General features: G+C 45.5%; 1 protein-coding gene and 1 long non-coding RNA gene across 2 annotated transcripts; one reads left to right on the plus strand and one right to left on the minus strand.

Annotated features, from left to right (window-relative positions):
- The first annotated feature begins 4,919 nt into the window (after positions 1-4,919).
- On the plus strand, positions 4,920-8,839 carry LOC136585123 (uncharacterized). The gene is made up of 3 exons (XM_066584366.1): positions 4,920-5,198; positions 6,427-6,540; positions 7,187-8,839. The coding sequence occupies exons 2-3, from the start codon at positions 6,503-6,505 to the stop codon at positions 8,292-8,294; spliced, it is 1,146 nt and encodes a 381-aa protein (XP_066440463.1). The 5' UTR covers positions 4,920-5,198; positions 6,427-6,502; the 3' UTR covers positions 8,295-8,839.
- A 3,039-nt stretch (positions 8,840-11,878) lies between these two features.
- On the minus strand, positions 11,879-12,796 carry LOC136613116 (uncharacterized). Its single transcript, XR_010790456.1, has 3 exons — positions 12,554-12,796; positions 12,236-12,343; positions 11,879-12,043 (listed from the first exon to the last, which is right to left on the minus strand). It is a non-coding gene; the product is annotated as an uncharacterized lncRNA (long non-coding RNA).
- Positions 12,797-13,287: the final 491 nt, after the last annotated feature.

Consider the following 13,287-nt stretch of genomic DNA (forward strand, 5'->3'; position numbering starts at 1 on the left):
GCATACTCCGCCCACGGATTCAGTCTTCCAATGACTGCATCGCGCTGCCGCCCTCTCGGGTAATCGGTGTGGATGGAGCGCGATGACGTCATCCCGCAACGTAGGATGCGTCCCAGCGTGGAACGCGGAAGTGTCATTCCACAGATCGTGGAGGCGGCGATAAAGTGGGGCAACCACTCCCAGGCTGCCTGAGTGACTCAATTCTCCCTATACCTGCTCCGCCCACTGATACAGCTTCCAACTGACGACATCGTGGTGCCGTCCTCCCGTTCAATGGGGGCGCACGGTGCGCGATGACGTCACCAGGCAACGGTGCATGCGTTCCAGCGTGGTACGCGGAAATGCTGTACGACTGCCTGCGCTGCCGATCGTGGCCTCGTATTAAAGAATCGTGATGTTGCTTTGGATGCACGGTTAACAGCGCTAGGGCCCGGATCACAATTTGCACTGTGACAGTTGACATAGGCAGTGTGGGGATGGATTGAGTGCACTGCCATTCACCTTGTCAAGTGCAAATCCGCCCCACAAGGGAACCCATTGGTTAATTACTGGCAGGCCCCCGGAAATAGGAGGAGCTATATCCCTTCTTAATCCCTGCTGTGAGCTCTGGGACTTCATTGCCAGCCGCTCACCATCAGAGCCGCAGGCGCTATACCTCTTCTCCTCTCTTCCTCCCGTAACTTACCTCCCCTTACTATTAGGGCTGCGCAGCACTGCTTACCTATTTTTGGCGCACTGGATGATTGATCCAACCCTATTAGTGGCCTGTGGATTTGACTACCCTTTACAGGCTACAGGCTGCAATAGGGCACTGGTCCAGTACTTATAGACTTGTATCAACGGGTCTATTTGATTAGCCCCTCATTTGTGGGCACGATTTATATTGCGCCTTAGAAGGAATTGTCTCCGGAAATTCCTTATGGGAACGGGGCGCTTAGATATTTAACTTCCTCCTACTTGCCGTGAGACTCATATACGTTAATTGGTCTCACTGCAATTAGTAAAGCTGTCAGACAAATACTTATAGGCTATCATTGGTCCCTCCGCTATTCTATCTAGCAAGGTGACCTTCTACACTAAGTCTCTGAGCCGAGACGGGGGAAGCTATAGGAGGAGAACTTTGCTTGTTTTATCCCCTTCTAATCAAAACAAGGACTACCAACAAGGGTCTTATTCACTATAATAGGATTCATAGGCATTATCACACATTTTTTAGGGCGATTCTTGGCCCTGCTCCTGAAGAACCGCCCCAGACAGGGACGGAGAAACGCGTTGAGCCAATATCCTATCCCTAAAAGAAATTTAAAAAGTCAATATCTTATTCTGAAAAAGAGCTAATATCCGATTCTCAAAGGAATTGAATGACGAAGAGCCACTGTAGTGATCACTTACCTTTGGAGTGACTACCCCGCTCCTTTAAACTTATGAATGTTTGAGCGATCACTGAGTGACTATTCGAAATATGTACACTAATACTTGAGCAGTCACTCACTGTGTGAAACGAATACACAACTCTGAGTTAATACGTTAAAAAGAGCTGTAACATTGAAAGACACCCGAGTAGTCACCTACCTGCGGAGTAATTATCTCACTCCCAAACATGAAAAGACTTCAGAATGTTTGAGTGATTACTGAGTGACTACTCGGCTACTAACGTTGGAACACTTACACTAATATCTGAGTGATTATCCACTGTGGGGAATAATTCCCCTATCATTAACGTTGAAATACACGAACCGTGAGTGACGGTCTATCTAGTATGGTGTAACATACACCTCTGATTAACCATATGATCCTTATTGTAAGTAGCGAAAGAAATGGTCGATGGGTTTCCAGCCATGAATTAATATCATAGACTGGAAACCTAATATCTCTTTGACCTTCCTTCCTATTGCGACGTACCGCTACAAACCAGTGACCCAGTCCCCTAATTCTGTCAATAGGGGTTAACCCGACTGGATACTCGAGGGGAATTGAGACCCTCATTCCATCCGGTCACTGAGTCACATAGTACGATCCATGTCGTCAGTCCACGTCTGTTTGTGTTTGTTATATGATTTATGTGGCCCTAATTTTAACCAGTCATGAATAAAAGTTATTAATTTTAAGTTTGTCTATATCTGTGAAGGGCACCTCTATGACTATATAGATTTGGAATACCACTGTGATTTTTGTTATAGCTGAGAAAGAGGATCATTTCTTCAAAAACATTTTGCATATATCATTTCAATCAATTATGCACAAAATTGCAAATGGACATCAAAAATCATATATGAGGCGGAAGTCCAAGTGTAGGTGCGTGCTCTCCAACCGGTTTACAATCTAAAAACAGAAAGAGAAAAAAGAAGAGAAAAAAAAGGAGAAAAAGAGACATATGTTACAAATCAGTTAATAAGTACAAACTGCATAAAATGCCGCATATCAAAAAATGCAAATGGTAATTCAGGGTGCTGACGTAATCTCGCGAGACTTCATATGTCCTGTGGAAGTGCGGCACCTGTGTATACATCAGCCGGCTTGAATGATTACTTTTGAGGACCAAGATGGCCGCCGTGTGAACCTCAGGTATATGCAACCTCACATGGTTAGGTGCAGCAAGATGGCCGTCGTAATCTCGTGAGACTACAAACGGCATCTGTGTATGCATTAGCTGGCTTGAATGATTACTTGTGAGAACCACTTTCTGCCGCAGTTCTCCGGCGCGGCCGATTCAGCCAATCAGCTGGCTGGAATCAGCACCACGTGACTCAGCGGCATGCCCGCGCATTGCCGTGCACAACATAGCAGACGTGCCCTACACTCCACAGAGCTGGCGTGCACGACGGTCACTTGCTCAGTGCTTTGCCCGCGCTTTACATGCACTCGTGTGCACAGACAGTTCATGAGTTACCAGCGTTGAATGGGTATTTTTTGTGCTTTTGCCCAAGTTGATTGCCCAAGTTGATTAGTGCCAGCGTTGAATGGGTATTTTTTGTGCTTTTGCCCAAGTGGATTAGTGCCAGCGTTGAATGGGTATTTTTTGTGCTTTTGCCCAAGTTTTATGGATATTTTGCGTGCTTCACCAAGTTTTACACAGGACTACTGAAAGCCAAGGTAAGCTGCTGCATCTGGTCATTTTATTGCGCTCTGACTTCCCCAGCGCGCATCGGCGGAGAGGCGGCCAATTTTGCATGCCGCTGCATTTTCCATGGGCGCGATGCATTGTCCACCCCCAGCGCGCATTGGCGGAGAGGCGACCAATTGTGCATGCCGCTGCATTGTCCACGGGCGCGATCCCCAGCATGCCGCTGCATTGTCCACAAACGGAGCTCTATTGCCATCCCCCCATCCCGCTGTATTGTCCACGGCCGGAGCGCTATTGCCATCCACCACGCAAGGCGGCCAATTCGCAGCATACATCTGCATATTTGGCGCATATTTGCCATTTTTCGCTTGCATCTGCTCATATGTGCATGTATTGTCATGATTATAGCATGTGCTCAGATTTCCATTTTTTCACCTACATGTGTGCATGTATGTGTATGCTATTGATTCTGCCAGGTGCTCGCTTTTGCATATTTGTATGTTTTATTGTGCTTGTGCACATGTATGGTCATGATTATGCAGTTTTCTAGCATCTGCTCATTTTTGGATATTTTTATGCCATTTGATAGCATGTGCTCATACTGATGCAATGCATATGCTACGTGTTGTTGCGTCAATGTTCTGTGCTACTGCATGTTTATGCAATGCAGAAACCACGCCTTGTTGCGTGCAGGTGCTGTGCTACTAATTGCTCATGTTTATGCAATACATATACAGCATTGTATGAATATGGTGCATATTAGCATGTGTTGTGTTCTGTGAGGCATATTAGTGGGTATCTGTGTATGCAGTACAGGTAGTGCATATTATGCATTGGTATATGTGTTAGGCTACTGTGTGGTGGTGTGCTACCATGTGGTCATGTTTTATATTTCTGTTACCGTGCATGCGTTGTGCTAGTGTTTTTTTACAGTGCATGTGCTGTGGTCCTGTGTATGTGGTGCATACTTTTGTGTGTAGGCTGTGTGGTGGAGCCAGAGCATGTAAGCGTGTCCTTCTCTGTGTATGAGTGGTGTGGTTGTGTGTATGCAGTATGTTGAAGCATATGGCGTGCATGTGCATGGACGTCTGGGCGTCCTAATGCAGTATGTGTGCTGTGCATTGTGTGAATACGGCACATATTTGTGTGCGTGCGACCGATGCATTTTCGAGCGTGTGTTTGCGCACATGCACTGCTTATTAGTGCATGTGCGCGGGGTGCATATTAGCACGTGTCTGATGCATTTTTGCGCGTGTGTACATTACTGTGCACATATAAGCGTGTGCTTGCGCACGCAGCATATTAGCTCGCAGAGTCCATATTACGAAATATGCACGTGTGGATTGCATATTAGCGTGTTGTTGTGTGTGTCTCGGGTGGGGTGCCTGTTAGGGTGTGGTTCTGTGTGGGGGGATACCTATCTGCTTCTGGTTGTGTGTGGCGTGTCTATTAGCATGGGGTGTCAGTGTGTGTGTGTGTGGCGGGGGGCCCTTTAACGTGTGCAGTTTTGCGTGTCTGATGCTTATTAGCACGACGAGCTTGTGCATATGGATGGAGGGTGCCTAGTAACGTGTGTGTAGTGCATATTAGCGTATGGTTGTGTGTATATGTGGTATTTTTGAGCGTGTTGTTGCTTTGCCCTGCGGACAGCGGTTGGATAGGAAGCTCATCCGGTTGCTCCTTCCCTGTTCATACTGAAGTTCTCAGTCACTGTCTTGCGTCTTTCTCCGGTGTTACTCTTTTCATGCGTGCTGCGCGTTCTGATCTCGGCGTGCGTGCTGCGTCTTGGGATCTCTACATGCGTGCTGCAATCTCTATTTTATGCATATTACGTGATTGTAACGTTGCTTTCTCCACTTCTGCAGCTCTCACTTGGGATCTCGCTCCTCTCACCTTTTGAGACCGTCACGCGGAGAGCTAAAGCGACATGGAAGCTAATGAACCAAATGATGTCATTATTCCTCCAAACAGCGGAATTTTGGCCTCCAAAAGTAATAGTACCGTTGTTTTGAGATTACATTGCAAAACAAAAGAGGAATTTGTGCAATGGAAGGAAGAATATGAAAATTTAAACTATGTAACTTACAGAGTCTTACGAGGAAGACAATGCACGGGCAGTAAAGTGTTATTAAAGGTAAGTGACATGTTGAAAATCGCTATATGTATGGCCTATATTTATAGGTGCTGTATTGGCTATGTGCATAGACAATCTGGTTACGATAAATAAAATGTATTTCACATCAAAAATATAGTTAACATATGCGGTGCCTTACATGCAATTACAAATCTGTGCTGTTTTAGGTATTCACATTTTGGTGGTGGCCCTCTTGCACACGTTAAAATACGTTAAATATGTTTACATTTGAGATAAGCGAGCATACTCACTAAGGGCAATTACTCTTAGCAAGTACATGCCCCCTCGGGAGCAAAGATTCGGCGGCGGGGGAGAGCGGGGAGGAACGGAGGGGAGATCTCTCTCTTCCCCCTGCTCCCTCCTGCTGCAAATCACCGCTCACCCGCTCCGGCACACAAATCTTTGCTCCCGAGCGGGCAGGTACTCGCGAAGGACAATGCTTGATCGAGCAATTGCCCTTAGCGAGTATGCTCGCTGATCTCTAGTTTCAATTCCAAGAAAGAAATAGTGGAGGCAGCAGTTGATGCAAAAAGTTGAGAGATTTATTCCTCCCACACAGAAAGGACGACGTTTCGCCCCTTGTGTAAGTGGGTCTTTGTCAAGTATACAGTTTCAATGCACAATTTGGTCATAAGAAAAGTAAATGGCATGGGTGTATGACACTGTTTATAGCGGTGCTGCGAAATTTCTTACAGGAAAATAAAACAATTGCGTATAACATGACCCCCCACCTTTCCTGTTAAAATACAGTTAGTGATATACTCGCCGTATACGAGTACCCCTGCAGTGCTTGGCTGATGGTTGCTCCTGCAACATCACACCCATTCTAAGCTTACATCCACTCATGCTTAGCAACCATCACTCCCAGCAGCCACACACAGACACACACTCTGCTCCTCCCACAGCCGCCCGTCCGCTCACCCCCCTCTCTCACACACACACGAGGCCATACTCGCCAGCACTGGCAGGCAGCAGCCGGACACTTTCTGGTTATGTCAACGTGACACCTCACTGACGGAATCAGGAACTATCCAGCTGCCTGCAGCACCTGCCGGGTAAGACAATAGCCAGTGTATAACATGACTGCCACCTTTGCAGACGATTGCGCTGTGCTAAAAATTTGTCTTATAGCCAGAAAAATACAGTACATAACATTTTGAGTATTTAAATTTTTTCAGCATTTTTGTATATAATAATTGCTTTTATTATTTTTTTTTTAAATCTACAGGTGCCACCATAATACTGTACCAAGTTACCACAAAGTAAAAAAACATTCCAGAAAACATACCAATTGTCCAAATCAGATGTCTGTAACTATTAAAGCAGTGGTAAAGGAAAGCAGGTACAGTATTTAGCCTATAGTAGTTTAGAAATCAATTACCGTATATACCGGCGTATAAGACGACTTTTGAACCCCGAAAAATCTGCTCTGAAGTCGGGGGTCGTCTTATACGCCGGTAATACCAAAAAAAAAAGTGTAAAAAAAAAAAAAATCATTACTCACCTCCCCCGGCGTTCTGTCACGCTCCGGCAGGATGTCGCTCGCTCCTCGTCCCCGGCGCAGCATTGCTTTCTGAATGCGGGGCTTGAAATCCCCGCCTCCAGAAAGCTAATACACACGCCGTCAGCCAGTTACAGCCATTCAATGACAGCATTGAATGGCTGTGATTGGCTGAAGGCGCACGTGGCTTCAGCCAATCACACTATTCAATGACATCATTCCAAGCCCCGCATTCAGAAAGCAATGCTGCGCCGGGGACGAGGAGCGAGCGACATCCTGCCGGAGCGCGACAGAACGCCGGGGGAGGTGAGTAATGATTTTTTTTTTTCTCCACTGTATTACCGGCGTATAAGGTGAAAGTTGGGGGGTCGTCTTATACGCCCCGTCGCCTTATACGCCGGTATATACGGTACCCAAAAACAACTCAACACCCTCAGAATGAACAAAATTGCAGGGTTAATTATACCTTTGTTTTTCTTCTTTACAGGTCAGCTGATACGTTTTTGCCTGAATACCCAACTGTGGTTACAATTACCGATGCTCACAATCACAGGGTTCAATCAGCAGAGAGCCTGAAGTTCAGAGATGTACGGTCGGAAGTACGCTTAGAATTTATTGACTTTTTCAAAGCTGGAAATGGCCCATCACACGCTTTGGAACTTCATAAACGCGACCTGCAGGAGCAGTACAATGAAGATTACTATCAGGTTGCATGTGATGCTGCTCACTGTCCCTCATTACGGTGGGTTGAACATTTTTACGATCAGCTATTTAAAGCAGAATACGGTGATTTTACAAAGGAAAAGATTTTGGAGTCCATTGTTTCCAGAGTAGAAGCGTTAAAAAGTGAAGGTATTAAGATTACTTGCAGCACTTTATCAGACAACTTCTGCATTAGTACGTGCACACCTATCATGGAAAGGGTTCACACATTAGAGAGTTCTGGGAGTATTTGCTTTATGGACTCGTCCGGGAACGCTGACCGATACAATTGCAGAATATTCTTAATAATGACTGACAGCAGTGTGGGTGGCCTGCCCCTTGGAGTTTTGTTAATGAGTTCAGAGTCCGAGAAAGTCCTTTTTCAAGCTCTTCAGGATTATAAATTACTTTTAACCGAAAGTGCCTTTGGTGGCCGAGGACAACTTGGGCCAGTTGTGTTCCTAACGGACGATTCTAAGGCTGAGCAGAATGCTATAAAAAAGGTTTTTCCAAGTGCCAGCAGACTTTTATGCATCTTTCACATATTGCAAGCTGCTTGGCGTTGGTTACTGGACTCTAAGCATGGCATTTCTAAACTGGCAAGACAGGAGAGCTTTACTAAAATACGAAAACTTCTATACAGCAGTTCACCAGAGGAATTTGAAGAATTATTGCAGAATCTGATAACCTCTGATCTTTCCCCTGGCCTTCAAGTCTATGTTGATAATCTGTGCCGCCGTCGTGAGCATTGGGCATTATGCTTTCGCAAAGCCCTGCCCTGTCGGGGGAACAATACTAATAATATTACCGAAGCTGCCATCCGTGTTCTTAAAGATAAAATTTTCCTCCGGAACAGAGCGTCGTTTATCACTGGAGCAGCGGCTCGCGGCTAATAAGACGCGGGGTCGACATTTATCCCCTTTTTTGTGCCCCCAAAAAATATTGGCTTATGCTATGATACTTTTCATATCTCTAAAGGACAGCAGTGATAGAAACAAGCAATTAACTATTAACATTACACATACTTCAGTGCTTTTGTCCAAGTGCAATATTTTCTGAGACACATGTGGCCAGAGAATGGGGGGCTTTGGTGCGGCTTAATCCTTTGGCTCGCCTTGCATAGTCATGATCCTTGATCCTTTTTCGTGGACGCCCACTTTGCAAACACCTCCTTGTTTGTATACGCGACCGGCGTCGTGCAATGGCGGTTGGCTGCACACCTATTCTCCCCGCCTTTTTTGTTTGTCCGAAAATGGCCCCTTTGGCAGCGCATGAATGTAAGAAACTCAAAATTGACGATTCTGTTGGTAACGTAAAATAATTTTTGTGCAATGCTGCAATAGCCGTGTTAAACTCTGTCTCATTGTTTTGTTGTCTGTTGAGTAAATCGTGAAAGATGTCATTTAGCATTCTGGAGTTTTTTGTAGCCAAATCAACTGTGTCAGTTTCTGCGACAGCAAGGCTGCTGTTTGCATTACTGCAGCTGGGTTCTTCAGACACATCATGTTGGGCCTGTGGTTCCACCTTGCGAGGGCTATCCATGCATAAAGATCCAAACCACCCTTCGGTAATATTTTTATTCCCTGTTGCAACCCAGTACAGGAGTTTCTTGGTCTGAGAGTCACATGGAAGAGTATTAGAGCTGCAGATGTTTTGCTGCAAAGTAATTGCACACAGACCTAATTGTAAGTCTACAGTAAACCAGACATCACTTTCACGTGACTTCACTTTATGCAGGCCATTTTCCATGATAAGATCCTTACAATCTTTCTCGTTAATTTTGTATCGAGACTGCAAATATTGTTCTGATCTACCACTAATAATATGTATGATCTTCCTTTCATAGTAGAGGGAAAAATCCGAAACTAACAACTGCAAAAGCTGCACAACGCTGCTTTTGCAGAACATTTTTTAACATTGTCAAATGTCATATATAAAATAAGTGCAAACATGCTGTACAAATCTTTGCTAACATATATTTCCATCTGTTCAATGTATTCTGGATGCACGTTTTAAAATTTTTGTATTTTTTTTTTTCCCCATTTGGGAGACGTTCTAATGTAACATTACTTTTTAGAATTTGGAGGAACACTTCGTTTTCCTACACCAATGCAAGTTTCCAAAGCCTGCTAGGTGTCATAATGAAGGATGAGCGAGTATACTCGCTAAGGCACGACTCGTTTGAGTAATGTGCCTTAGACGAGTATCTCCCTGCTTGTCCTTAAAAATGTACAGGGACCGATGCGGCTGACAGGTGAGTTGCGGCGGGGAGCAGGGGAGAGAGGCCGGGAGAGAGAGATCTCCCCTCCGTTCCTCCCCACTCCCCTGGGGAATCTTGAAGGACGAGCAGGGAGATACTCGTCTAAGGCACATTACTCAAACGAGTAGTGCTTTAGCGAGTATACTCGCTCATCCTTAGTCATAATGATAGATACCCTTACAAATTACCACATTTTAAAAACTGCACCCCTTAATGTATTAGCTGAGAGGGTCAGGAGTATTTTGACCCCACATTTATTGTCATGAATTAATGCACTTTAGGAGACCAAATAATATTTAATTTTTAGAAAATATGTCCTTTTTTTTTTTTTTTTCTCATCAAAAGGAGGATTGAACCTCCGCAATGGATATCCCTGTTTGTCTCCTGTTCAGAAGTATACACATTGTGCCCCTAATCTTATGTGTTTGCAGAACAGGGCCCACAATGAAAGGAGTAGTCAGTGGCTTTCTGAACAGACTGTTACAATTGTGTGAGCAGATAAAGCAGAGGGCCCACACGATCGTGACCAAAGGAGTGGTAGTCTAGTAGTATACACGCACACAGGGAACACAGGAGAGTCACACAGAATCCAGGCAACCGAGCCTGTGCTACAGGGAGGATGACAGTGGCCCTACCTAAGCGGGGACATCAGCCCAGTAATCTTAAGAACTGGGCCCTAGCAGATCCGAGGAGCCACAGAACAGGAGTCATACACATGCCACATAACAGACACCGCCAACTGCATCAGGAGCAGGACAGGGCACACCGCCAACTGCATCAGGAGCAGGACAGGGCACACCGCCAACTGCATCAGGAGCAGGACAGGGCACACCGCCAACTGCATCAGGAGCAGGGCACAACACCAACTGCAACATATAGTGAAAACCAGACAGACTCCACCCAATTCAGATTTTATAATTTATTGCTAGTGTGGATGTTACACCAAGGTTCATTCCGTGATATAGACAAAAGGCCGCTGTGTTTATGGGTCTTTTCTGTTTACTGCATCGCAGTAAAATATTGCGCAGTTTTTCAGGATCCTCCGTCATAATTCTTTTAAAGAAAAAGCGTATAAAAAAAAAAGGGAGTGACTGGGAAAAAAAAACAGTTCATAAAACGAAGGGTTTCAAGATTGCTGAACTGTCTGCCACCCTTCCCGTTCTCAAGGATGTCACATCTGCAGGAAATGACGAGAAATCAGCAGGTTAACAGTCACATCCCACCAGTATTACTGATTCCTAGATCCGCTCAACCCACTTACAATGACCACTACTCCTCCAACCAGGTCAGAAGAATTATACATACATACATACACGCACGTATGCACGCATACACGCACGTATGCACGCATACACGCACGTATGCACGCATACACGCACGTATGCACGCATACACGCACGTATGCACGCATACACGCACGTATGCACGCATACACGCACGTATGCACGCATACACGCACGTATGCACGCACACATGCACGCAAGCATACATGCACACATCCATACTGATAGGGGCCAAAAGGGACTGAAGGAGTTAATATATGTTGCTTAGTAATCTATTTGAATCAATAAAGTATGAAATGTGCAATATTCTATTCTGCTCTGAAGAACTCATGACAAGCCTGTGGTTTCCTGTTTTAAGCTCTGCAGACTGACCTAGTGGAATCAGGAAGTTCACCATAGCAGATGTTCATAAATTTAGCAAGAGATGGCTTGACCACAAGAGAGTTATCAGCAATTTCTTAAAGATGTGCTTGTCTAAGTCATATATCACAAGTCTAAGTTAAATGTTAAGTCATAAGTTTATTGTCAAATGTGAAGTCACGAGTTTTTCCCTGTTTAGCCACAAGTCCCGTCCTGCGAGAGGGGCTGGCTATAAAAGCCAAGACATGCAAATAATAAACTCAGAGTTCATTGTTTCAACCATATACCGTGTGTAATGGTCAATACTTTGACTCTCAGGAGCGCTCCTACTTAGGTCAATTTGGAACCGGACAACATCACTGACCAGTCTGTTTGTGCAGGCTACCCTCGACAATACATATATGCACGCATACACACATGCATACATATATGCACGCATGCATACACACATGCATACATATATGCACGCATGCATACACACATGCATACATATATGCACGCATGCATACATGTAGGCACATATGAGTAGATGCAAGCAATGAAAAATTTGGCAGATGCAGCAGCTTACCTCGCCGAGTGACGTCAGCTGGTGTCCTAGCGAAGCGAAATTCCTCTCCAGAAGAGTCGTCCTCTCCAAAAGGCGGGCAAATGTGAGATCAGCACCTAAAACGCCAATCTCCGGTTCCGTACGTTGTACAAAACGCAGCCAAATGTCAGGTTCCTCTCCACAAGAGTCGTCCTGTGGAAAACGGAGAGCATATCACCACATGCAAGCAAAAACCTGCAAATATGCACATATCAGGTGATGCAGGAGAAAACCTGCAAATATGCGCATATCAGCAAATGCAAGCGAAAACCTGCAAATATGCGCCAAATATGCACACATCAGCAGATGCACGCGATGAAAATTTTGGCAGATGCAGCAGCTTACCTCGCTGAGTGATGTCAGATGGTGTCCAAGCGAAGCGAAATTCTTCTCGAAACGCGTCCAAACATCAGGATCCTCTCCACACGTAATTTTGCAATAAGGCGCACAAATCTCAGGTGGCCGCGTCTTCACACGGTGCACAAATCTCAGGTGACCGCGTCTCCACACGTAAAATCTCAGGTGACCGCGTCTCCACACGTAGCGCGCAGTGCGCAAATCTCAGGTGACGGCGTCTCCACACGTAGCGCACAGCGCGCAAATCTCAGGTGACCGCGTCTCCAGACCTAGCGCACAGCGCGCAAATCTCAGGTGGGTACTCACCACACGTAGCGCACAAATCTTACTCTCCCATCTTGTAAATTGGGAAAAAGGCGTCCAACCATCAGCTTGCTTCCTCTGTAGATGAAGAGTGGTCAGAATCCGCGGGCAAATGCAAGGCTCGGTGACGTCACAGCTCACGTGACGCGCGGGCACAGCTCATCGTGCACGGCAATGCGCGGGTACGCCGCTGAGTCACGTTGTGCCGATTCCAGCCAGCTGATTGGCTGAATCGGCCGCGCCGGAGAACTGCGGCAGAAAGTGGTAATATGCATCCCGGGTATAGGTAACCTGTTATGGTTAGGTGCAGCAAGATGGCCGCTGTAGTCTCGCGAGACTACAAACAACACCTGTGTATGCATTAGCTGGCAAAGATGGCGTCTACAACACCCTTTGAGTGATCTGAGGTGGTGGTTACAGTGTGACAGGTGCGCTCTCATCCCCGGTCAGGTGAGTTAGATACACTGCTAAGTACTTTTAATTAATGTATGCTTTGATTGGTTGAGGCTTTCTATTTATATGAAGGGTATATGTGTATGTACTGACAGCTTGAGAAAGACTCTACCTTTGCGAGTCGAAACGTTGCTGTTATCTGGTCGTTTTGGGAATAAAGATTCTTTCTACTGAAGACACATGGATTGTGCTGGATTTATCATGTGATTTTTACAATATAACATCGCCTGGTGCTGCTCTCTTATATACTGCAAAATGTTGAATTATAATTACATTGGTTCTAA

The sequence above is a fragment of the Eleutherodactylus coqui genome, chromosome 1, assembly GCF_035609145.1.
Source record: "Eleutherodactylus coqui strain aEleCoq1 chromosome 1, aEleCoq1.hap1, whole genome shotgun sequence".
Taxonomy (NCBI): Eukaryota; Metazoa; Chordata; class Amphibia; order Anura; family Eleutherodactylidae; genus Eleutherodactylus; species Eleutherodactylus coqui.